Below are 27,381 nucleotides of genomic sequence, written 5' to 3'. Positions count from 1 at the left end.
TCCCAAAATCTCACAGATTTAAATATTATAAAGTTACAAAATCAAAACTGGCGACAAATATTCAATACGCAGATCTTAAAAAGGCTAACTACGTACTAGAGACTCCGCACTGCCGGCCCGGCTTATCCCCCACGTATTTATTTACATCTGATTTCGTTCTTGTCATCATGACCTCTGCAGTTCCAGGGCCGTCTTATAAAGGTCGCTCCAGTAGTAACAGAAAAAAATTAAAATATATTTTTAATAAAATATTAAAAAGTTATAAAGAGCACGCAAAATTTTCGTAGCGTATTTCTTTATTATCTATGCCCGATAGCTTCACTAAGAGAAATCGAATTTTGTATGGATAGAGAAAACTTAGACGTACGTTTTTACTTCATTTTCATGTAGGGTAGACCTTTCGTTAGGGTCGTATGAAAAGGCTTTTTCAGGTGCCGGACAGGGATTCGAAAACATAAAAAGCCAGCCACAATTGAAAGACATTTCAAATTTAGAAAATGAAGACCCACACTTCGCTGTATTAACATTAACCAGTGTCAAATCTTTTTGGTTGCCGTTTCACTAATGTGGTATGTTATACTTCAATAAATATTTATGTGTGTTTAATTTAATAAATAAGTTTTTAATTCCTTGCGGACGGAGTCGCGGCAACAGCTAGTCAATGCATAAATTTAAAAAAGTTATGTTATTAAGCTAACAGCTCCAGAATTTTTTGCCTATGAGTTTGAAGCCGCTAATCTCAATAAATGGATAACCCGATTTAGGTGAAGTTTCACTGATGTATTTTGGTGATTAAAACAGTTTGTTTTGTTTCCATAAAGATTAAAATATTACCAGTGACACTTGAAATGTCTGTTTTCAAGATATTGTTTTTAGAGAATCAATTAAGGGATGGCACGGAGATCGACATTGAACCATACCGAATTTAATCCGCATTACGAGTATGTCACATTTTATTACTTAAAAAAAAGATTTAACTTAGATTTGTAAGGATATATCTTACTATTTTAACAATATGAGTATTTATGTTTTTGTATTAATTATAAATCAATTTGCAATTTAATTAATGTGTAGTAATTTTTTAAACGATATAACATAACAAATATACATTTGCTTGTCAAGATATTCTTTCTAGTTTTTAAGCAGACTTTCTTCTCTAAGCATGGCCACTTAATTTTTTTTAGTATGATTCATGTCTAGATGGTCAAGTAACTAGACTTTTTTAATTTTCTTCAGACACATAAAATAAATACGAGCTGACCAATGTGCCTCTTGCGTCGCCCCGTGTCATTTAGCCTTGTAAAGCCTTTTTGTCCCTGAAGTAAATACGCCCCTGACCATACTGGTGTACCAATTTCCATAATTCCATTTATATCCCTGAAATATGTTTATTTAGCACGTGTTCTATCTACGTCAGTCTGCTGTGTTTATGCCTGCATTGGAAATTTCTAGAAGGTGGACGGATACAATTCAAAGAAGAGACTCGATTATTTTGCCATTTGTAGATTAGCCCTTTAGCTGTGAGGTCTTTGTACAATAATTTCTAACGATCGTCATTTTGTTAAAATGCATTTTCTATATTGTCTTTTAATTTACGTGAGCAGCACTTTAGCTCAAGTTTCAATAAAATATTCTGCGGTGCTATTTAGCTCCGGATTTAATATTTCGATTAATCCGTATCCTACAGATCCATTACGTTATGAAGCAGTATGGCCGTATAAATATAGCGAACTCATTGATATTGGTAAAGAACAGCATTACGCTTTAGGAAAATGGTTTGGAGAACGATATCTTGTAAGTTAGATTTTAAATGTAAAGATTGAACTGCATTCTATTGAGATAAAATTTGTTATTTTTTAACATGTTTACTGTTTTCAGAAGGCGTCTTTAAATCGATGTGACCCTCAAATGATTTTCGCACGCTCAATCGACGAAGATATATTTGTAAAGTCGGCTCAAATTCACTTAGCTGGTAAGATGATTTTTCAATGTTTATCTGCTCACGACTTCTTGACTTCATAAATATTTTTTGTTAAATTTATTTCTATGAATAATAAAACCATAATTTCCTCAGGTATGTGTCTTCCAAATATCAGCAACAATCTTACGAACGCGTATTTGTCCCAGCAACCTATCTCCATAACAACCACACCAGTAAATGAGGATGAAATTTTGGCTATGAAAAGAGAATGTCCAGATTATATTAAACTCAGACAGGAATATTTAAATACAAAGCTATACAAAGATGGACTCGATTGCTACAAAGGATTACTGGAGTAAGTAGTTTTTACTAGCCATATTTATCCATTTTGTACTCTTATAACTTGCAACTATTATTAACTAGACTAATAGTTATTTCCAAGTGTTTCGTACCTGAGAATGTGTTTTCAGCAGTAGTATTGCATAAGGCAGGAGTGTTAACTTATAAAATTTCCAGTACTGATTTTTTTGAAGCATGCGTAAAACAAAGATGATAGCTACTGACTAAACAACCCCTTTCGTATGAAATCACCCCTACTTATAAAGTCAATCAATATAATGATTTTTTATGTTTAATGAATGTCGTACAATATAATTAATTTGTTTTTATTTAATTTGATTAATTTTTAATGGATTTTATTTTTTAAATAAATTTTAGTTACTTGTCAGAACATACAAATATGACTGTTGAAAACTACGATGATATCAATAAAATTTACAACATTTTGTTGGTTGAGAATTTATACAATTTGACTTTGCCAAACTGGACCCAAGCGGTTTTTCCACATAAACTCGAAGATCCGGCATGTCATAAGTGAGTGTTATATTTTATTAGCTTAGAGCCTTACAAAATTTAGACAGTGTTTCAAATAGATTTTAGTTTAAACATACGTCAACCCTTTTATACCATCACTCTAGCGCCCGGCGGGGATTTTTAACAAATGATGGTTATTGAAACATTATTATGCGTAGGCTTGTGAAATGCAATCTTTACCAATAAATAATGAAGTACTTATACCGAAAGCAGTGTAGTGATACATATTTATAGTAAAACATATAACTACGTTGAGGTCAATAATATCAATAAGCGGCGGTCAAAGAGTTAAAAAACGTGTTTAACTAAACAGTGTTTTTTGGAGTAGTACAGTAGCGTTTAATGATTACATTTTTAATTTAATAAATAAGAGCAATAAAACGATTCCAAAGGATATCGTTTGTAATATTTTTCAATGTCAGGCAGGAATCTTAAACATATTAAAGATCCAACTTGAATTTCCAAATAATGTTGAATGTCCTGTACATTGATAAACTTACTATTACCACATTCATTAGTATTTAATTAATATAATCATCTAATAAATCATACAAAAAATCAACAGTTAATTTAGAGAAGATTGAAGACAATAATTTCATCCTAAGTTAAAACTCCATTTAATTAGTAATGATTAAAATCATTTCATATTTTTCAGTTATGCTTTGTCATCTGCAACCCCATCTATGGCCCGTTTATTGGTGGGACCATTGATCAAAGAAATTGTGAATGACATGTCTTACACAATGTTGGTCATGCCAAATGATGTTGTTTTGTCTATATACAGTGGAGATGATAACACGATAGGAAATGTTTTAACTGCTTTGGATTTGTTTGACGGAAAATGTCCCTCGACTACTGCAACAATTTTAATGGAACTATTATATGGTAAGTGAAAATATTATTTTTCATAAAACATTATACATTATACATGTCTACGTATAAATCGTTTCAAAGCATAGAATAAAATATAATGAAAAATTATTAAGGTTAAAATAAAAAATGAAACAGTGCATTGCGTATGGAAACAGTAGTGATTTTTCTATTTGTGACGTGTTATAATATAAATTATTTCAAATCATGTTATGAAGAAGTTTGTAAACAGTAACTGTTATTTACAATATTTAGAATTTGATATTTCACAACGGGAACTGTGACACTCTCAAATATGAAATGGCTGCTGTATCATCGGCCATAGTTCACTGATCTTCGGCCATGAATCTTTTCAGAGATTTTTCTACGTAACTTGAATTGATATTTTCATGGTTAAGCTAATAGATTTTAATTGAAAAAATAATTAAATTCGTTACATTACATTATAGGCAAAAATTAAATTTAGTAAAGTAAAAAAGCGACACACATGTGCCGTTTGTAAAAAAAAATAAAGGTTACATTGCAGTTAAAACGATTTAAACGAATAATACGTCGACCTTAAAGGCCGGCAACGCATCTGCAGTTCTTCTGCTGTTGTGAATGTCCATGGGCGTCATATTAATAGACGATCGGCTGATCGTTTGCCCCTTCTCTTCAAAAGATCTTTCTAATATTATGATGCAAAAATTTTGATAGATGCATGTTAGTTATCATCCAGTACAGCTGGACAAATCACGATAAAATTAGGAACATAAGTAGGTTACAACCCAGAGTGGCATATAGGCTACATTTTTTTTAATTCTATTCATTTTAATATTTTTTTACAGATAATTCCTCAAAGGATTTTTATGTGAGAATATTGTATCGGAATACCAGTGACATGGTTGAACCCTATGCTATGGACATACCTAATTGTGGAACTGTATGTAAATTTAAAAATTTCACTCAGATATACGGTCATCTCATATCTGTTGATTGGGAAGCAGACTGCTACGAGGTATAACATTGTAAAGATTTAATAATGTTTCTATTTAATGATACATTGTCATGATTATTATATTTTTAGGACACTTATGTGTTTTTGTTTCAGAACGAACGTTATATCATTTTTAAACGAAACCTTACAGCAATAATCTGTATCATAACATTCTGTCTGTTATTACATTGCTTATATTATTTGTGGTTTTCCTTTGGTAGAGAAGTTCTAAGGTGAGTTATATGAAATTGTCAACGCTATATGGGAACAAATTACTTTTTAACCCAGTAAATCTAATATATAAAATTCTCGTGTCACGGGGTTCGAACTTGAAGTCCTCCGAAACGGCTTGACCGATTCTCATGAAATTTTGCGAGCATATTCAGTAGGTCTGAGAATCGGCCAACATCTATTTTTCATTTTTTTTTTAACTGCGCGCGAACGAAGTCGCGGGCGACAGCTAGTGTTATATATAATATACTTAATTGCTATACTTCGGCGTGTACCACATCGTCACCTATATAGAAAAAGTATTAATTATGATAATCATTTATTTGTACTCTTTACCATTACTTTTATAATAAATCGCTTCCCTTCGCATAGGTCTATGTTTTTGGATGAATACATAAGAAAGAGTACACGTTATTAAGTGTAGCATAAACGAACGTTACTTTTACTTGAAATAGTTTATTAATTGATTTTTTATTTCTCTTTCAGTGAGGTAGATTACCCAGAAGATTTGATGGTAGAAATGTGTCTTTATTAACCTGTTATTCTAGGAAAGCTGTCCGCATTAAACAGTGTCTTTATTTTAACCCTATATTGTGTAACAAATACTTATTTTGTTTAGTTAAGTTTTTTGAATTGTTCATTCATTTTAATAAAGTATGCAGTTTGCTGTTTCACATTAGTGTTTCAAATAATTTTACTGTATGTTTAATTTGATTAAATTTTCACTTAAAATTGTTGTTTCGTATGATTTCGCTAAATCCATTATAATTTTAAATAAAAATTCTAAAATAAACATTTTTTCAAGAAATCTGTGAAGATCCAAAAAATACTGTCTAGCTAAAGTACGAAGAGCTTGAAAATCAACAAAATTAAATTAAAATGTATCACTTTAATGTATTGATTTTCGTTTTATTCTTTCTTGATTTTTAAAACCGAAACGAACTCCTACTGGCTGTTGCTGACATATACGTGGGACACTCAGAAAGTTTTGCGACTCTAAAAAAAATGTTCTATAGGTAAATATATTTTTATTACATCTTTTCAAAGGACTCTTCACTAGCCTCTATACAAAGTTTCATGCGTCTGAACCAGTTTTCGAAACACTTTTTCCAGTCCGCCGCAGACACCTCGTTTACAGACTGCTCCAACGCTGAGAGCGCATCATCCGGCGACGAAAATTGAATCCCTTTGAGTTGATTTTTTATTTTTGGGAATAAGAAGAAGTCACACGGTGCTAGGTTAGGGCTGTAAGAAGGGTAACCCAGGAGTTTGACCGGTGTGCTGTCTAGGAAGTCCCTCATTTTGATTGCGGTGTGGGCGGGCGCATTATCGCGGTGGAGCAGTAGCGCGCGGAGACCTGTGTTTGGTTGCTTGTTGCTCACAGCAGAGAAAACTTCTGCCAAGTATTTGGTAGTATACCATTCGGCGTAAATGGTTCTTTGGTTTCGTAAAGGAATTGACACCAAGTAGCCAGTCAATTTGAAAAAATTCACGATCAAAATCTTCCCTCCGCTTCTAGGTCGCTTTACTTTGGTAGGCATCGATTCGTTTTGAAACACCCTAACCGTCGACTGGCGCTTTGTTTCTGGATCGAATTGATAAATCCAGGATTCATCACCTTTAACGATGTCGTAAACACGCCGAGACTAGCTTGCTTCAAATTTGTCTATCATATCATGGCACCAATCCACCCTTGCCTGCTTTTGAACATCGGTGAGGTTGTGCGGCACCCTGCGTGAAACTATGCTCTGCACCCGTAGATGTACGTGTAGAAACTCGTTAAGGCTTCCTGATCCAATCTGCAGTGTATGCTGAATCTCTTGATATGTAATTCGTCTATTGTCTTGGACCAAATTTTTCAGTGCTAGCACGTCTCCTTCCGTAACAGCCGTCAAAGGGCGACCACTTCTTTCTTCATCCCCCAAAGTTAGTCGACCTCGCTTAAATTCATTATATCAACGATACACGGTTGCCTTAGAAGGGCCTTCATCCAATAATACCATTTGAAGTCTATCGTACGATTCGTCTGGTTTCAGGCGACATTTAAAATCGTAAAAAATCATAGCGCGAAAATGTTCTCGACGCAAATCCATTTTTCAATGAGACACGGTAATTTTAATAAGCTCGCAGAAAATGTGTAGGGTAGTTTTGAATTTAGAACGTACCTATTTTTACTTATAACTAATCATATTTTTAAATAAATTATAACAGACCAGTCTCAAATACATAAAAAATTTTTTTTGCAATACTTTCTGAGTGACCTGGTACAACCCCGAGAATCGAACTTTTCTAAATATGAAAAACTAAAAACCCGTACTGTTCGACGTCAATGGTCAATGAAAGTGGTACGGAACAAATACGCCTATTTAAAAGAGAGTTTCCAGTGCAGACACACATGTATTTAATACACATTACATTATCATTACTTTCGCTCTCTTAAACAAAACAGAGACAAAAAATTGTATAAATATAAGTCGAAATCCACTATAACGAACATTGCAATTTAAACTAAAGAAAAAGCATAAAATCCCAACATTTTAAAATTCAGCGAACTAAACGATATTATCTAAATTGGCTTATAATAATTTATGATATAACATAACTTGAAATGTTACTCGTTAATTGTTTATTACATTAAAATTCAGAAGGAAAACGCGCAGAGCACCGAGTACACGAAGTCGCAGGAAACGCAACGCCGAGCAACAAAATGCAATAGTCTTTGTATAAAATGAAAACAGATTTGCGTATTGAAACAAACCTAACATTGTACCTACAAAAAAACGTGGTCGTCTGTTTTCATAAATTAAATAGGTATTGCTTTTTTATTTTTATAGTCCAGGAGCCAGTGACAGATTTTCATGACCAAGTCCCTACCAATCGAAAAATGCATAAAGGACTTATACTGTGAATATTCGCGACCGTCAGCTTTGACTCCGTGGGTGGGGTGGGCAGTGGCAGCTTCCCACGCATGGAGAAAAAAATTTTTTTTTCAGTCATTTCCTCTCATTTGAAAATTTATCAGAGTATAGTTTATGTAGTATTCTGAAAGAAAAATATAGTCAGCTGACCATAACACGGTGGATTATACGTCAGCTGGCTCCTTGAACATGAAAAAATATATATTTTCAATCATTTCCTCTCAACTAAAAATTTACCTGGTACACGCTTTTCGACTGAACATGTTTCACTTTCCCGTCGAGTCGTATCGTAGTCCCCATCTTTTTTTTCTACCGAAAATCTTCTGCATGTGCTATACACACATGGCTGTAACTGGATAATTTGTGACATGGCACGCAAGTTGAAGTAGCGAAGTAGGATGAAGTAGCGAGTTGGGAGCTACGAAAAATAATTGTGAACGTCGCAACCGGTACAGGCATGCCAGTAGCTGACGTGTTGTGCATGGTTTTTGTTTAGTTTGTGTTAGTTTGATTTTTTTACGTCTACTTGTTCACGATGGCAGATTAGATACAATTAATTTTTCTTGTATCATAAGGTGGCAAACGTGAATCCACCTAAATAGCGAAGCGTCCGCTGCCCATAGACATCCGCAATTGGGGATGCACATAAATAGTATATTTCCTCTTCCTATACGTTCCCTCCTCCATCAAATCAACTTTCCTTTCCCATCTTTTGATTATAAGAATAGGGTGGGAAGGGAACATGGACTAAAATTAGGCCTCCTGCACCACACTCATCAGACGAAGCGCGGAATAGCTTCCACTTCACACCTGTCTTCGGTGTGGTCGTGGTTTTGCTTCGGTCGACCCAGATCATTCGTGCACTCAACAAATATTGATTTCTACACAATTAAGTTTAATCGTGTGTTTGGCGTTTATCCGTCCGCGTAATTTCCCTAACGATTTCGTTTCATTTATTTATATATTGCTCAAAACAAAATAAGGGCCACTAGTTTATTTACATTTAAGTGCACTTTACTAAACTGAAAATATCTGATTAGTAGCATTATATTGATATTACGAACTCTTTGGTGTTTGATCTCTTTTATGCTGGTGTTCGTGTTCCTAATTTGAAAATTATTGGCCATCATATTAAGAAGAAAAAAATTGGACGTTATTCTTATGTTTTTCTTCGATGGCCTTCTTAACTTGTTCCGGTTATTTTAATGGTTTATTTTAAGGGAAAAAAGTTTATTTTTAAATTTTAATTGATTCATTTGTCGTCTCGCGTTAATCATGCCACCAATATGAAGACACATGGATACAATTACAGCAACCAGAGCCATAATTATGATTCAAGAAGGACGTTCTCAGCGTTACGTGGGTTAGCAGTTGGGTTTTTCTCGATGAACTGTCCAAAATGTTTGGAATCGCTTCCAAGAGACCGACAGTGTTGCCAGAAGACGACGAGTTATTCGAATTCTTCTGACCAGGGTTCAACGTGCAAACCTTTTAAGATTTTTCCATCAAAATTTGAATTGGGGGATTAGTCAGTGGGGCAAGGTGGTTTTTACAGACTAGAAGGGTCTATTTGAAAACATTTGAATATTTTTTCATCTTCGACATCAGTCAAAGGAACTCAATCATTATTACCCTTGCTACTAAAAATTCTACGAGAAAAGGAAAAGTTAGCAATAAAGATACCTTCATTCAGCTTTGCATCTATACCCAAAGTGGAAATGCGATCATTATATTATACTTTCAGAGTTTAGTAAATTTTAGAATTTTTTTAGATAAACCTATCACCAACGTTTCACAATGTTTCTTAAAAGCAAATAATCCTACAAAATCTTATAAAAATCATTAAGTAGCATATATCTTTGAAACCAGTTTATTGTGTAGAATTGCGCTTTCAAAGCAACGACTTGATGTAATCATTAATCGTAATAATTTCAGTTCCCAATTTCATTCCAATAGCAGATTCACAATTCCCTTACAAAGCTTTCGAAGAAACTTAATGCCTGCTTTACTTTAAACTAGTACAGTAAACAGCAGCACCGCACTGGTAAGGACTGCTTTTACTCACTGGCGCCAGTTAGTGCTTACATTATGTCCCACTGTACTGGAAAAACGTAAACTTTGAAAGTTGCCATTGTAAAAAAGTTTTGACTACGAAATTACAAAATATTCATTGTAATAACGTGAACAGTAAAATTTTATATTATCAGAAATTATTTCAGTTAAACGACATATTTCTTTCTATGAAATAAATCTAATCCCCCAGTGTTACGTAAATAAGTTGCAACATTGTTGCATAAGAAAAAAAAATATTTTTTAATCATCTAATTGATTAATGAGACATTAGAATTAAAAAAAAACAAAACATTTCTTTCAAATAATTCTAAAGAAATTCCTATTGGAGTAGGATTTCCTTCAGCAAAATTTTATGTACTAACTCTATATACCATAACTGAAATTCGGACTGCCATCTATGAATATAAATAATCTATGTAACAAACGCGTATATACATACATTTGAATACATTATATACTTATATATATTAGTAACGCTGCACAAGAATTATTAATTTTACTTTTAAACAAACGATTGAGAACAGTTACTCATCTTGAAAAGTTATTTAGATATTCCAGTTAAATTTGTGATGTGAAAGCTACTTATCATTACAAACAGACGCAAATTCTGTGTGAACCCTGAAGATGTGCATAGCCTTAAGAATTTAGGTGTATATAATAATTAACGATAAATTTAAGAAGACTAATCCAATAAGAAATCTTATACACTTTTCACATTAGTCACGCAACTGGAATTCGCCGTAGAAAGTTCACATTAGTTATAATGAAAAGGATAATATGCTGTATTTGTAAGTAAACCTTGATCGCAGGAAGTCAGAAATGTGCACGCCAGCAAGTAGGGAGATAAAATGCTATTGGATACAATAGGAATGAAGTGAGTGAGGTAAGCCTTATTTGATATTACTAAAGTTTACTTTGTCAATGGCCACTTAATTTATTAGATTAGAATTTATAAGATTCATAAAAACTGATCTTGTTTTGAGAAATTGTTTATATTTAAAAGACATCTATGCTACTTACAAATTGGAATGGAACCTTAAGAACCATACAATCTTATTGTTAACGGTTTGTTTTTAACATGTTAAAAGCAAATAAACCCCCAAATTCACAATTAATGTAACTATCTATTTGTTTTGATAATGTCAGTCATGTCATGTATGAGTATTGTTTAATGGCATTGCACATTAGTTTTAAACATTACTATTAAATAAATTTCAGCAGCTGCAGGCGCTAACTGCTTATACTCGGTTAAGCATGTTAGAATCACAAGGAGAAAACAAAATGGTGTCGCTTGAAGTTTGTCAAGCCTTCATACTGAGGTAAGATTCACTATTATTTTCCCCAATAATATTAACCTCAAGAAGAATGAAAAATTGATAAAGACAGTTTTACTTATCCCACATGATCCGAATTGATAAAAATGAAATACTAAAATTGTCTACCATTTATTGATATAGATTGAATTTAAAAGAATGTGAAGAATGTTGTTAAATTTATAAGTGTGTATACCAATTTGAAGTATAATGTTACAACAACATATAAAAACAGTATGAAATGTAAAAAGGGATTCAACGAGATAGACTCAATGAGTTACTCCATCGCAGTACATTTTGGAAAAAGTTTAATATAAACATACTATAGAAAATTAATAACAAATATTTAAAAAACAGTAGAAATAGATGCAGCTCAGAATAATTACAATAAACCAATGCGTTAACAGCAGCTATTTGCATTAAAACAAATTTTATTGCAGTTTATGAACATGATAGATAATCCACATGAATACGGTAAAATATTAAATAAAATACTTAAGCAGGTACTATGGACATGTCTAGAAATATTTAAATTTATTATTAGGTAGATGACATTGCTTGGTACAAATATTGAAAATTTTATGATCAAAAATGTAATGCATATCATTTTACAAAAATAAAAATAAAGTGTAGAAGTGGGCTTAGAATTATTACAGTGATATTAAACAAACATTATTTTTAGTTCTTTAACTACATTCAGGTGATATAATTATGTATATTTACTTTGTCACTAATTCTAGTATATGTGATACACCATTTACTATTTTATATCGGATTCATCAAAATACATTGTAATTGATAGAAAATCTTTAAAAAAATAACATGTGTTTTGTAAGGTCAAATTACAGATGCCAATTGTTAAAATAAAACATACAAAGTTTGTGCATAAAGTTAAAAAAACACATATTTTAAAAGCATGTGCACAGTTACTAGATAGATTTGTTAGAAATAAATGATTGCGCTACAGGTTTGAAGATTTAATTATTTATAGCTCAGCAGTAGCAATTGAGTTCTGTTACAAGTATTCTGGTCAACAGGTGCTCTGTTTTTTGTTGGATTAATTTCCTGCACTTTAATGACAACTGCATAAAAAAAATATGTTAAATTGTTTCTCTTACAAATTAATAGTTGAATTTTTTATGTCTATGGTAAAAAAAAATATTCAATTTTGAATGTTTTCACTTAACAATGCACAATTCTCAAACATTAATCTTAATAAAATTTATAAATAAGAGTTTAATGAATAGTATCTATTGGTGACCAATTCAAGCTTTGAAATGGCCTTACCTAGTATCATATAATTTGAAAAGTAAAACTTTATTTGATTTTAATAAACAATTCAAGTAATATGGTAAATATGTACTAAGGTATAACTATTTAGTTCCTTTTCTATAAAAGAAAAATGATAGAACGCAATAATTTAGTGTTTTAAATTAAGTGTCAGATGGCTTATGTTACCTAATAGAAATACACCAGCAGCAAAAATAGGTAAACATTTAGACTGATATATGATTACCCCTTTTTTTTCTTTAATAACATCAATGGAATGATCTAGCTTTTCTATTTCCGATTTTTTTTATACAAAAGGTTAATAAAATAATTAGAAAATGAGTTAAGTAATCAAACATCTGCATTGACAGCAAAACTACGACAAAACACATGTTACATAATGAATTAAAATTAAATAATTTAATTCGCTTATCTGACCGGCATAGCACATGTTATCTTACAATCTAGACAAATTTCATACTCTTAGTAGGTAAATTAATCTAAAAAGGCAAATTACTCTTAACTTGAAACCATGCGTCATACAACCTTCTCGTCGCTAAGCAAGATATTAATGTAATAACATCACTCTTTCCTTCATGCACTTTTCATTCACACATACTTATTTCTTCTAACTTTACAAAGTCTCGAACAGAAATCCGATATTACCTTCACAAATATCTTATACATGTCACATTATTTTATCACTACAAACCATATAAAAAATACCTCATTGCATTTTGACCCACCATAAGTCTTTGTTTAAGATTAGAATAATGTAGCACTTTAAAGATTCCTTTTGCATTATCAAAATTTGGAGCTTCACAATGACCTGGAAATATAGCTAAAACTCTTGGAAGCTAGATCATAAGTTGTTGATACGTAATTTTGAATTTCTGTACATGAATAAAATAAGATCTAGTCTTTGTTATACGCTCATTAAAAATATCCTTCTTTCGCATTCTGTACTTTATGTAAATGAAAGAAAATACTTGTTCGAGGGATTTTTATCCAACTTGTTGGTTTCCGAGACCAAAATCCCGGTATAAAACATATCGACATATCTTTGTCAAAATAGATGAATTGAAAAAAAAAAATTATGAAGATTTTGGTCTTAGAAACCAACAATTAGTCATCTATATCTAAATAAATTTCCTTGTTTGACCTAAATACGCTATACACGTGTCTACATATTTATTTTTAAATAGCTCTGCAATTTTAAAACTTAAGTGTCTAATAAAATGTCTTATCAATATTTGGATATTCCATTTACTTTTAAATACTAATACTCACTAGATGGGACTGGAAACATCTAGTTATAGTACGACCCAGTGGGTGGTGGTGGAGGGATGGTTGGTTGGTAAGAAGGGAAAGGTGGAGGAGGGACAGTCATTAGAGCCCCAGCAAAAGAGGACATGCCCACACTCCCGCTATGTGTAATTGATCCCGCCATTGATGTTGCAGTTGAACTTTCCACTTTCTGACTAGTACTGCAACCGGTGATACCATTCATGCCGTTACTGCTATTTGTACCAGCTAATCTGTTTATTTCATTTGAAAAGTCAGATGATTGTTGTTTATCTGGACTTATTTTAGCTGCAATCGAAAATTGTTTTTAGTCACATCCTAAATATTTTCCTATAATTTATAGAACATTTTCACAACACAAATTAGTTGATAAAAAATACTGAAATATGAGTTCCAAAGAAAATAGTTAATGAGACCACATATATTTACATTATACCTTTAAGGTCAACTTCCAGCTATGTTTAATCATTATTAGCATTGTCTTAACAAACCTACTGTCAAAAAAAATCACTTCACCATCTGTATCTGAAGTTTTGCCAAATTGATATTTTTAGGATACATTAACTAATACCACTCTAACTTACAATGCTGAAGCAGATCAACAAAGGCTTGTATAACATCTGTAGGTGATGAATGATTTAAAATTGAGTTTGTCCTTCTAGACACGGATGATAAAGATGGCAGAAAACTTTCATCCAAATTGCTTGAAGTACTGGAACCCTAAAATATTAGAATTTAAACATAAATGTCATTTTAACTATCTATCATTTCCATTATACATGATAAGAATGTACATTATCAAAATACAAAATTCAGTTAATGTTACCATTTAAGTTTTTGGTATATGCCATAGTTATTGGTTATGCAATCTATATATACAAGGTGTCCCGGAATTACGTGTACAACGGAGTACTACAGATTCCTTGGTTGAAAATATGACGATTTAACCCAACTTCAACTTCGATATCCAAAGTTATCATGTAGCTAGTAATTTATATATAAAAAAACCCTTTAACGGCTAAACGAAGCAACTTTGGAAGGAGGTAAGTTGGGTTAAGTCGTCATATTTTCGGCCAAGTATTCTGTTACTTAGTTGTATATGTCATTCCCAGACACCTTTATATTACAAAATATTTGAATGTTATCAAAATGTTTGTCAAATATTATTAGCATACATATATTGCTGTTTGTGAATGAGTAACTAACAATATGTGACAATATGTTTTATAAAGAGATTTTGGTGTTAGTAACGTAGTAGAGTTTGGTGTTAGTAGGTGGTAAGAATATTAAATGTCATATTTTTGTAGAAAAACTCACCATATCTAGTACATTCCTCGGATTACTTAAAACACAATCCATAAGTTGTAACAAAAATTGTTTTGGTACTGTGGACATACTCTAAAAAATACGACAAAAATTAACAAGTTAAAAAGGTTCTTTTTTCAATAACTTTAATTTGAATAAAGTAAATAATTACCGAACCAAATGATGTTGGGTTTAAGTGAGACATAATATCTTGTATTTGTGGTACTCCCTGAAAACCAAAATAATATATTACAATTAATTATTCAAAGAAGGATATCCAGAAATTAATGCTCATATAAACAATACATCAATTAAAATTTAATATACATTATTTAATATTATTATATTAATTATCAACTTTTAGTTAAAATGAAATCTCAAGACCATTTTAATGGGTCACCACTGATGTATAAATTAAAACCACTATTATTTTAAAACAATAATAACAGAAATAACCTCGATATGTTCTTCCAAAATCCGAAACAAGTCAGCACTGACTACAGATCTCAAAAGTTCTTTCGCAGTTTTGTACTCTTCCAAGTTCTTTTCATAGAGCAATTTTTGATATTCCTGTTCACATTGTAGTTTATCTAATTCTTGACAGTATAAATCGATCCTACAAAAAAAAAATCAAATAGATTGTGTTACAGATTACACAGTGTCGATTTTTTCTTAATATTGACAAAAGAAACTAAAATGTAATAATTCCAGTTACCGCTTAGATATCTAGCGTGTATAGTTTATACGTTGCAAAGTCTGTGTTAAAGTTTAGAAATTCGTAATCGCCACGCAAACGTTTCAATACGCAATTATTTTATATATTATCCCCTATATGGAAAAAAGAGCTTTCCATGTTGTCCAAATGTAAAATTTAAACATTCATTTCTAATCATGATATGAGTAGAAAGCCAATAAAAGGAGGATTGGTTGAAAAGTAAAGACTAAATATTTGTGGAGAAAATATTAAGTAAATGTTTATTTTTTTCGCACAGCATGTTGTATGGAATTTTCCGAAAATGCGCGTTCAGGGGATATTGAACTGATTTTTTTTTACCCAAAGTGCTGGCCGTAATGTGAAGCTAAGGCAACCTAAGATATATATATATATATATGTGTGGCATATATTGAAGACTAAAAATTCGCTAATGTATTTTTTTTAAATATAAATAAAAATGCGCTTTGCATTAATATACTCGCTAATACAATTATTTGTAATGGATGGAAACCACTTGTAAAAAGCCACAACTAATTAATGTTCAATAATTATTATAATTTAAAATTATATTTAATAGTATACTTTCAGATTAAATTTCATGCAGACAATATGAAAGACAAATTGCAGTATTTCCAAACCTGATCTTGCGTTGAACACAGTTTTCGCAATGCGCGTCTGCTACATTGTTGTCCCCTGGCTTCCTTATTTTGCTTGGTCCAGCTGAGAACAAATCAACAAGCGCCGAGCCAGATAGAAATTGATGTAAAACAATATTATAATATGAGCAAATTTCAAAAACATAAATGCTTGAGTTTTCAAAATTTTAAATTTAACATAAAATTAAGTAAAGAGATTTCTTGTAAATGCTACTACCAAACTACTGATATTTCTTTTTATGTTATATTAATTTTATACAAAGGTTGAGAAATCACCTTTAAAGAATACATACATTTACTTCAGCGATTAAGTTAGACAATGTTTTTAAGTATTGTCAATTAGATTTGGCGTTTATGTAAACAGCATGGCTGGCATATTACGCGGTGGGGCAGTTTCGCATAAAACTCTTGCAAAGCCAACCACATGAGCATAGATGTACAAAAACTAAAGTTCATTTAAATTTAACACATGTAAAAACTATCAAATGTTTATAATAGTTTGGAGAATTAAAGATTTCAATTTTCAAATACTGCATCATTGGAGGACTGACAAAAGGGTTATTTTATTGTTTTTTTTTTTATTATTCGCTGAAGCTGAAATCCCTTTGTCTATTAATAAGCAAACAAAAATAAAGATTTTATAAAACGCTAAGCATTTTGTTAAATTGCTTATTTGTTTTGAAATTTTATCAATATACAAATTAACTCACCTTCAGGTAAACTTACTGCTTTATGCTTCACAGCAACACTACTCGTCTTTATTTGATTGGGTAATGGTGGTGGAGGTTTACTTGCGTCAAACCTTAAATTGAGTTTACAATGTGTTAGATTTGGTTTCTTTACTGCTTTAAAACTAATTATGAATTTGTACATACATGACAGGCAGAGGAGGAGGTGGTTGATTCATTGGAAAAACCACTGTTGTTCTTTCTGGAGGTTGACCAAGTGGTGCTAAAAAGTCAGAAAATACAATCTATAGACTATTGAAATACCAAATAAAATCTCATGTTTTTATATTGGATTTAGGCCCACTGGCGAATACTGTTGAATACTGATAAGCAGTAAAGAAATATATATTATTTAATTTTGGATATATTTTTTGGATATTGTAATTAAAAAACTTAATTTCTTAATTAATTGTCCTTTAAACAGTACTTTAATTCACTTTGGGGGTTTTTTTTTTGGGGTATATTTCAACATTTTAAAGGTTATGTCAATGCAATAGAATGAAAATAATGAGGGCACCAACATTCACTCAAATAAATAATTCAACTTTTTGATTATTATAAAAAATCTTTTTTGTAATTTATAAGCTCTAAATACTCAATAACAAGCTTTTATTAATCATGTTATCTGAATTGGCCTCAAGTGTGGCACACTTATTATTAATTTGTAGTGAATTATTTTTTTTAAACTGTTAGGAAATTCTATTTACTTTCAAAAATAATACTTTACCTGTATAAACAGGGGCTGTGGGCCGTGGATCACTCGGGGAAGCTGTAGGAGGTGGCGGCGGGGGCGGTGGGGGAGGCGGAGGAGGCGGTGGTTGCTGGACTGGCAGTGGCATGATTTGAAGCGGCATGGCTGGCATCACCGACATCGCATGGACTGATGGTGGAGGCGGCGGCGGCGCCGGCCTCGCTGCACAGGCTGTCGCGCCGGGGGGTACCGACGAAGGCGGCATGGGCCCCGGCAATCCATTCTGTTGGGGAGGTACGTAAGATTCTCTAATAAACACTGCTATCTGCCGTATTGTCTCGCCATTGTTCGCCGTTGCCGCTTTTTGCATGGCGGCATGACGTTCTGCAAGCACACGAGGTATTTCCCCTGTAGCCAGAAAAAGATTTTCCTCTTCTCTAGTCGTATGTAGGTATGTACAGTCTCCCCTCGTGCAGCCAGTTTTGTTTTGATAGTCGTGACAGAATTTAAGAATTTTTTTCATTTCTTCAAAATCCAGTTCGTGACGAAATTTACATTTCGTATTTTTCTTGCATGTGCCCCAGACATAATTACGACATATTTGCTTAGGTTCATTGCTTGATGTCGTATTTTCCGTTTCAGTCCGTGCAGGGGGCCGTGGCTGCGCGGGCAGCGGGGGCTGGCGGCCATTTTGATCACTGTGATTGTTCATGGAATAAAACGCCTGGAAACAAAGGATGAAACGTTTAAGATGGAAAATAGTAGCAAGGAAACGCGGCAAGCGAAATGCTACATAATTATGTTATTTTTAAAATAATTACTTTACGCTAAATATCAAGAGAACATTAATTTTTGTAGGATTTAACCTGGACAATTTGCTTCGACACGAATAAGTGCACTTAACACCACACTGACACAGTAAATCCATCCAAACTAATTAAATATCTTAAGCGTAAGCACAAACATCTTTGTTTAAGAACCGTCACTAATAAATTGTTATAACATGCTCGTAAGACTATGAAAATAGAAATAAACAATAAGATGGCGAATACTCGACCTCAGTGTTCAGTGTTGCCATACGAAAAATTAGTGATATTTTACACGTGTTCATTTGGTTTTTGAATAACGATATTGCTAAAGTGAAATCTTATTTCTCACTAATATTATGAATGCGAATGTTTAGATGGATGGACGAATGTTTGTTTATCACAGGGGCTCAACGGATCTCGGTGAAATTTGACATAGATGTAGAGCATAGTCTGGAAAAACACATAGGCTTCTAAATAAGTTTTTTTTATCCACGCGGACGCAGTCGCGAGCAACAGCTAGTAATAACATAATTATAGGGTTATCTTACAGTGTTATCTTATGGATTTATTTCCGGCTTTTTTTATATAAGAGAAGGGGGCAAACGAGCAGCGGGAACACCAAGGTGTTCATCAATGCCCATGGACATCTGCAATACCAGAGGAATCGCAGATGCGTTGCCGTTAATTTAATGTTGTTGATGTTGCCACACTACCGTCGCCACATCTAATTCACTAAATGAGTTTGATGTCTATATAGGTACATATCGCGAAGTTGAGATAGAGGATTTTTTAATTAATTTTACCTTATGCCAGATTCACATTCACATTATTCCTACAGTAACCAAGTAGCGATCTATGTCAGTGCTGAAATACAACTGGCATAGAGCAAGATCACATCAATTGAACCCCCCTTTTTCCTCATGATTATCAAATTTAGGTATGAATATTTTTTCATGAAGTATTTACTATGAACAATTAATCCCTAGAACAGTTTTTGAAAATTTTATTTTAACAATTTTTTTTTTGTAAATGAAAATTTTTATGACTTTAAATTAAAAAATCAATAAATAAAAAGCTATTAAAGATATTTTAATGAAACTTTCTGGATTTATAGTTTAACAGTTGTACTTTGATATGTCAAAGTTTAAATATTTTTTTTATTTTCATTCATTGTGAATTAACTTTTAAGTTAACAAATGAAAATTTAAATGACTTCTCCCTCAAAAAACATTGTTTTTTCTGGATATTATGCATTAATGATTTAAGTAATAGAATCCGCAAAATAAATCACTGCTCGGGATTAGACTGAACAAAAAATAAATATTCACGAGGTGCAGTGAGCGTTAGCGCAGTACAGCGCGCTGCCGCGCGTCGTTCACTTACCTTAACTTATATTCTATTCAGTAATTGTAAGTAAGAAGCAATTCTTTATTTTTTTAATAAAAATAACCTTATTTGATGGATCATCATCATCCCCCTGGCATTATCCCACTTACGTAGGGTCGACACACAAGGTTTTATGAACCTTAAAGTTTTGGCTTAAGTTTTTACGGCCGGCCGCCTGCCTGTCGCCAACCCTACTTGGGAGGAATTTTTTAAAACTAAATATAACATAATAGCTAAGTAATATAAAAATTAATTCTAAAAATACACCAAAAATAAAAATCTATATATATAAAAGAAAGTCGTGTTAGTTACACTATTTATAACTCAAGAACGGCTGAATCGATTTGACTGAAAATTGGTGGGCAGGTAGTTTAAAACCAGGAAACGGACATAGGATAATTTTTTACCCGTTTTCTATTTTTTATTCCGCGAGGACGGAGTCGCGGGTAAAAGCTAGTTAGTAATAAAAACTTGTAAATAGAACACAACTTGTCTTGATAATCGTCCGGTGTGTCTTCCAAAACATTATTCACCCCTATAGATGAGGTCGATCTGATGATTCAGAGTGGCAGTATATTGACATTATCAAGTGTGAGACATTTATTTTTTCATTCCATTTAAATTCCATATCTTAGACATTGAGTGTTCCGTTGATTTGAGAAGCTTTGCTGTCTAAGGTGTAAGATATCAAACTTCTGACGGCGCCGCCTGACACGACGAACAAGAAGAGAAATCCGCCCATAATATAAATCTTTTCCGTGTCACAACAACAATTATCAATTTTTCACACTTATCCTTATTGTTCGCCGAAAATAAGTTTAAGTCTGCTCTTCACGGTAAATGACCAATCGTTAGTTGGGATCGTTGCGGAAGGCAGTAGCATTTGTAACACCAAAAGGAAAGTCAATACAAAGAAATACTAATCCATATTAGTTGTGCCTATTTCCAATTATTTACACGTTCAAATCCATTTTAAGCTGTTTTTTTGTAATTTTTAAAGATTTATTATTGTTATTTGATGGATAATTTTTCTAAATCACAGTACATAAAATAATTAATAAAATGGTTTTTAATTTCCTCTATAATTATATGAAAAAAATCATTAATATTTTTTTTTTAATATTTACTGTCGAAAAATTTTCATAAAATTAATAAATTCAAAACCATTGACGTGATCTTGCTCATAATGTAGACAATCACTGGAACCAGTGTACATTACAGTCCAGTTATTTAAATAGCTGTTATTTGACTCCAATACAGCTGTTCCTGCGAAACTGGAATAATTTAAAGGGCGGCGCAATGACCTTCCAGTACTGACAAAATTATAAACTTATTAACGATGTGTCAGTTAGTGGCACACCATGCAAAGATAAAAATACACAGTGGAAGTTAAGGAATTGTATATATAATAGGAAGAAACATAATACTAAATAACATAAATTAGGTATACAGATGACACGAAAATTATGGAATCTACTAAAGCTTCTACCAGAATCTTAAGAAGCTGTCGCTAAACATAAGGATTAAGGGCCCGATGCAAAAGTCAGTTATTTAAGAAAACAGCCTTGACCACTGATTGCTTGAGTCATGGGATTCCGCAGCCGGTGGTGAACTATTTTTCACGTATTATATTTTGTCATAATTTTTCTTATAATATGTTTTAATTTTAAGTAATTCCTCCCAAATAGGGTTGGCGACTGGCAGGCGGCCGGCCGTAAAGACTGAAACCAAAACTTTAAGGTTTATAAAAGCTTGCCGACCCCACGCGAGTGTACTACATATGAAATCAGTTAATAAATGAATATGGATTAAATTACAATTTTACAAAGATCTTGTATGGTTTATTATGTATAAATAAGTTAAATAAATATTAAATAACGATATTAATTTTCCGCCGGTTTTCTCTTTCCCACTAACCCTCAGCCATTTGGCCTCTCCTACCGCGAAAACCCCGTCTGGCTGGGATTATTTATACATACTCGTATAAAACGTGTTCCAAAATTCAACGATAAGCCGGTACCGATGTATGACCAGGGTTAAATAAAGTTACATTTGATAAGCGAAGTCGTAGAGTTCGTAGTATTGCTATTAATCGAAATTATGCACTATAATATGAAAAGTCCAATATGTATGGTAGTGACAATAACTTTAGATATTTCACGTATTTTTCCTATGTATTTTGACACATTTTGTCGATTCTACTATTAAAGAATGCAAAATTGTCTATAGACACAGGTCGATAACTATAGTGTGCCTATTTAAGGATGATTAGTTTGACAATAAGGTTGCGGGAGTATCCTGTATACGGGTTGCTCAGGACCGATCATCGTGGAGATCTTTGGGCGGGAGGCCTATGCCCAGCAGTGGGCGTTACGTGGCAAAGAAATTTTACAATTCATTTGATAATTTTTTTGAGATGGATTGAGTAGAATCGATTATGAATCTTTTCGATTTTCAATGATTATTCACTTATAATCGAAAATTTCGTGATTATTGTTTTTGAATTACAATATAAATGAAATTGTTTCGTTCTATTCGTACTATATTTTTCAAAACTACATAAAGAAATAAAACATCAAACCAAACAACCATTGAGGTGTTGACAAACAAAAACGAAATGTATTTAATATGTTTTTTTTTACTTAAATGTGCTATACAAAGCCAAATAAATTTAATAAATTCAAAAAGTAATAAAACATCTAAAGTACTTATTAGTTCGACTAATTTTATTACAAGACCGATGCTCGATTGTTCATAGTTATTCGTTATGCACGTTGTACAGTCCGATACTATGACATCCTTCCTTTAAGTACAACATGAATCCTCATATCAAACTAATCATCCTTAATTAGGCTCACTATACTATCCAAATCCTATATAGGTATAGGTGGCAGGGTGGCAGGTGGACTAGTTTAATAGATCACATCACATTTGACAACCATCAATTTTTACTTCATAGCGAGGCATTTTGCTTTAAACATCGATTAAAGTTAATGAATCGATTCGGTCTTGAAGCATATGTGAACCGAAGTAAATTTTTGAGAAAATTTCACGTTTTTCTTTCGATTTTTTACGAACCAAGAATATTTTAGAAGATTTTATTGCTAACGACTTTATTCTAATGCAGGATAATGCTCGGGCTCATAGTGCTATCACACTTCAGGCATACCTAAACCACTTTAGGGTAACTGTGATGGTGTGGCCATCACGGAACGTGTCATTACGAAATCTAAAAAAAATATCTATTATTAATTCACCCTTTTTTATGTTCCGCTAATTCGCCGGTTTGTATATATTTGATTTTTTACATCTATGGAACTTAGAAATTCAGTCGAAAATCGATAAGATTTTTGAGTCTTATCCGATTTAGACGTAGAATACCAGTACCAATCTTGGGATTGGTATTTGGTACATCCCTACTGTGACTTGTCAAATTTATCATTCCAAATTAGATAAAGTAAAATTGCGTATAGGTATTGTTCCAAATCTTAGTTCCTTTTTGTTTAAAGCAGTTCTCAATAATTGGTAATTGGATATCCGTTCCGGAGAGCACTTGACGGCTTTTGGTCAAGTAAGTCTTGCAATTTTACTTTCATTTCTTTATACTTCACGCAAACTGAATCGAATTCTTTTTCGGCTTTGGAAAATGCCGCAATTGTATTTCACACAAAAAACTCGTAATTTTTACGATATATGTGATAATGTATGATAATCATTTGAGAAACAAATATAACAGCAAAGTATCCTGCAAAATGTTACTGTTTTAGTGACCCGTGCAGAATGGTAAACCGCCATGAAAATGGCGCCATGTCTTTTTTTGCCAAAGTAAAAAATTACAATCAGGTCATAAAAATTTTCTTCGTGTGTTTTGCCAGCAGAGGAAATTGCAGTTGTATTGTTATTTATTTTAGCTTGTTTGAGTACAATAGACATATATTTATCTTAATATTGGTAAAAAGGTATAGTCAAATGTATACATCTGGTTAAACAGAAGTGCCTTTCACAAAGAATAGAAAAAGAACAAAGAAATAGAAAAATAGTTAGGCCAAAATTTTAAATATTAAAATTGTTTATGTTCAATATTTCAAAATTATTCTAAACTAGCTTTTACCCGCGACTCCGTCCGCGCGGAATAAAAAACAAAAAACGGGGTAAAAATCCTATGTCCGTTTCCTGGTTCTAAGCTACCTGCCCACCAATTTTCAGTCAAATCGATTCAGCCGTTCTTGTGTTATAAATAGTGTAACTAACACGACTTTCTTTTATATATACAGTCAAAATCTGTTATAACGACATCGAAGGGACTACTCATATTGAGTCGTAAAAACTGATAGTTGTAACAACCGGTGACAGGTATTAATAGGAAAGATATGTAGTAACATTCAGCCAGGACCTTTGATTTTGGTCAATTTAACCGGTATGTTGTTCTAAACGATGTCGCTATAAACGGTTTTGATTGTATATATATATAGATGTTATATTAAAAAAAAAAACTAAAATTCTTTATTGTTTTAATATGAGATAAACAAATTTCTTGTCAAAAGAAAATTAGTTATTACAACTTAGTCATGGGTAAATCAGATCTGCTTACAGTTCTCATTTGTGAAGCAGGTCATTGAACTGGCTCACGGATCAGCTCAATTTGTACCCAATTTGTAAACAGCACAGAGTTATGTTGTTTTTGTACATTATTGGGCAAACAAACCCATAGACATCTGCAGTTGCAGATGCAAACTGTCTGTCACCAGCTAGCTTATTGGCTCACATAGTCATATTACATTGCGATGAGCTGTGAGCTGTCAATTAAGTTATTGGGCTACCACTCATTTTGAACTGGTTCGGAGCTGATTTACACACATCCATTACAACTTATTACAGGTGGTCCTTACAATGTTGTTTTTATTGTTTTTGCTTGTATATCCATTTGTCATCTTACCCTCACTTTACTTATCTTCTATTTTTTAAGACTTGATATAAATTTTTGAAAGTTCAGGTTGTTGAGGAAATTAAAATGGTACCTGTCTGGTTCACATTATGCCAGTACAGTAAGCCACTAACTAACATAATTTTGACAGTTACTAACATTAAAAGCCTAATATGTTGACTCTACATGTCAACATTAACAATCAATAACATTTTTCTAACTAGTCATGTTGTTTTAGTTTGGCTAAGCAAAAATACATCACAGCCACAATGCCAGCCGCTGGAAATTGGTGCCAGATTGAAAGTGACCCCGGAGTGTTTACACAGTTGATAAAAGCGTTTGGTAATTTTCAATTAATTTCAAATGAATAAAACACATATTTAAAACCTCTTTAAATTATACTAATTGTTTTAACCTTTTAAGGTACGAAAGGGGTACAAGTTGAAGAATTGTGGACTATAGATGGGGGTATATTTGAAAATTTGAAGTGAGTATTATAACCTTGTAAACCACTGGTTGGTAAGTCAAGTTATGAGTGGTATATAGAAAATAAAAAAAGGAATAGTATCTGCAACTACTTTATTGACTTAGCATTTAAGTCTCAATATGTTGTCAATTGCTGTTACAATCAAGTCTGAAATCTTTTTGGTTACTTTAATGATAATATTTTTTTCCAGACCCGTGCATGGCTTAATATTCTTATTTAAATATGTGCAAGATAATGAGCCACCTAAACCAGTTGTCACCGATGATCGGGTTAATAAAATATACTTTGCCAAACAGGTATTTTATTCTTTAATAAATAAATCTTGGGATAAACAAAATAATATTTTTTTTTAAATACATGTGCAGATTTTTCTTTCTTGTGTTAAAGCTTTAAGGCTACAACATATCTTTTATTGTAAAGCTAGTCGACTGTAATTTCTTGATAAATGTATTTTTTTTGTGTTATGTCTAGGTTATAAACAATGCCTGTGCTACTCAAGCCATCATCAGTATCTTACTGAATTGCAACCATCCAGATGTAGATTTAGGCCCCGAACTGACTCAGCTCAAGGAGTTCAGTATGTGTTTTGATCCGCAAATGAGAGGTCTAACATTAAGTAATTCCAACACTATACGTACAGCACATAATTCTATGGTGCAGCTACCTCTGTTTGAAACTGACCCAGATGCAGCTTCCAAGGTATGAAAATATTTTTTTATAGTTAATGTAGTGTTCAATTTCAATTGTCAAGTGTAACTAATAATCTATTTCTTTTCAGGATGAGGATGCTTATCATTTTATTGGATATATGGCAATAGATGGTAGAATTTATGAACTAGATGGATTACGCGAGGGGCCCATTGACCATGGCGAGGTAAAAGCAGAGGAGGATTGGCTTGATGCGGTCCGTCCAGTGATTATGCAACGGATCAATGCGTTAGTTTAATTTTTAATTAATATAAGTTATTAGAAAATTAACTTTTTCAATTATTAATTGAACCATCTGTTTATAGATATACTGAAGGTGAAATACATTTTAATTTGATGGCCGTTGTGTCTGATAGGAAGATGATATATGAACGTCAAATAGATGATTTATTGGAAGCAAGTCAACTAATCCCAATGGATAATGAATATCTTGAAAATGAAATTCGCAATCTCAAGATGTTGATTGAGTATGAAGATGAAAAAATGGCAAAGTATCAAGATGATATGATTAGAAGAAGACATAATTATTTACCGTTTATAATAACTCTTCTAAAGATTTTAGCTGAAGAGAAAAAGTTGATGCGCGTGTATCAGAAGGCTAAGGAGCGTGCATCGAGGAAGGGTACGAAGAAAATGAAAGTATAACAGGAACAGTGGGGGGGCACGCGCGTAGCCCGCGTCCGCTCCTCCCGCAGAGTCTCCCAGTCCAGCCCCTCCCGAGTGCTACAAAATATAGAAGATATGCAGTATTCTTTAGGTGATTTAAATGTAATATATTCTGAACCTCAGGAGGCTACAGCAAGTTGTACGCAACAACCTGCCGAGCCTGAAGTAGTATCACAGCCTCCGGTGGCAACCACCAGTTCAGTGGACACTGCTGCTAAAGACAGTTTTAGTGATTTGTTAGACTCAGATGACTTTTTAAAAGATGGGTTCTACTCACAACACTTTTTAGGTGATCACTTTTTAGATGATAACTTACTACCTGAAAATTTATTAAGTGATACTCTAACTGGACAAGACTTGCTCGACACAAATGTGTCTGAAGACATTGAAACTGCAAATCCAACTTTTCCTAATTTTGAAGCAGAATAAAGTGTAGTGATATAGTAGTGCTACAGTAGGCTATAAGACAGTGTTAGACTATAACTCTGTGTAGTGTAGTGTAACATAACACAACATGCTATAAAATAAAGAAATTTGATTGTAATAAGAGTAGTAAT

The 27,381-nt window shown here is 32.7% G+C and overlaps 3 protein-coding genes across 3 annotated transcripts; 2 read left to right on the top strand and 1 right to left on the bottom strand.

Moving 5' to 3' along the window:
• Positions 1 to 1,200: 1,200 nt before the first annotated feature.
• On the top strand, positions 1,201 to 4,823 carry LOC106716972 (prostatic acid phosphatase; the record flags this gene model as incomplete). The annotated part of the gene is made up of 8 exons (XM_014510657.2): positions 1,201 to 1,208; positions 1,605 to 1,794; positions 1,879 to 1,972; positions 2,075 to 2,276; positions 2,639 to 2,794; positions 3,450 to 3,679; positions 4,492 to 4,661; positions 4,755 to 4,823. Coding segments are annotated over exons 1-8 (1,119 nt in total), but the record flags the coding sequence as incomplete, so codon positions are not given.
• Positions 4,824 to 12,869: 8,046 nt separating this feature from the next.
• On the bottom strand, positions 12,870 to 19,115 carry LOC106717333 (uncharacterized protein KIAA1522 homolog). The gene is made up of 10 exons (XM_014511187.2): positions 18,711 to 19,115; positions 17,881 to 18,568; positions 17,301 to 17,376; positions 17,136 to 17,227; positions 16,408 to 16,489; positions 15,511 to 15,670; positions 15,227 to 15,283; positions 15,067 to 15,147; positions 14,334 to 14,469; positions 12,870 to 14,037 (listed from the first exon to the last, which is right to left on the bottom strand). Exons 2-10 carry the CDS (start codon positions 18,554 to 18,556, stop codon positions 13,754 to 13,756), a joined length of 1,644 nt encoding a protein of 547 aa, XP_014366673.2. The 5' UTR covers positions 18,557 to 18,568; positions 18,711 to 19,115; the 3' UTR covers positions 12,870 to 13,753.
• Positions 19,116 to 23,450: 4,335 nt separating this feature from the next.
• On the top strand, positions 23,451 to 27,263 carry LOC106717071 (ubiquitin carboxyl-terminal hydrolase isozyme L5). The gene is made up of 7 exons (XM_014510768.2): positions 23,451 to 23,610; positions 25,202 to 25,305; positions 25,387 to 25,450; positions 25,641 to 25,746; positions 25,922 to 26,149; positions 26,229 to 26,386; positions 26,464 to 27,263. The coding sequence occupies exons 2-7, from the start codon at positions 25,233 to 25,235 to the stop codon at positions 26,801 to 26,803; spliced, it is 969 nt and encodes a 322-aa protein (XP_014366254.1). The 5' UTR covers positions 23,451 to 23,610; positions 25,202 to 25,232; the 3' UTR covers positions 26,804 to 27,263.
• The last annotated feature ends 118 nt before the right edge of the window (positions 27,264 to 27,381 follow it).

The sequence above is a fragment of the Papilio machaon genome, chromosome Z, assembly GCF_912999745.1.
Source record: "Papilio machaon chromosome Z, ilPapMach1.1, whole genome shotgun sequence".
Classification (NCBI taxonomy): domain Eukaryota; kingdom Metazoa; phylum Arthropoda; class Insecta; order Lepidoptera; family Papilionidae; genus Papilio; species Papilio machaon.
The sequence above is the reverse complement of the archived record's forward strand: the minus strand, read 5'-3'. Positions and strand labels throughout refer to the sequence as shown.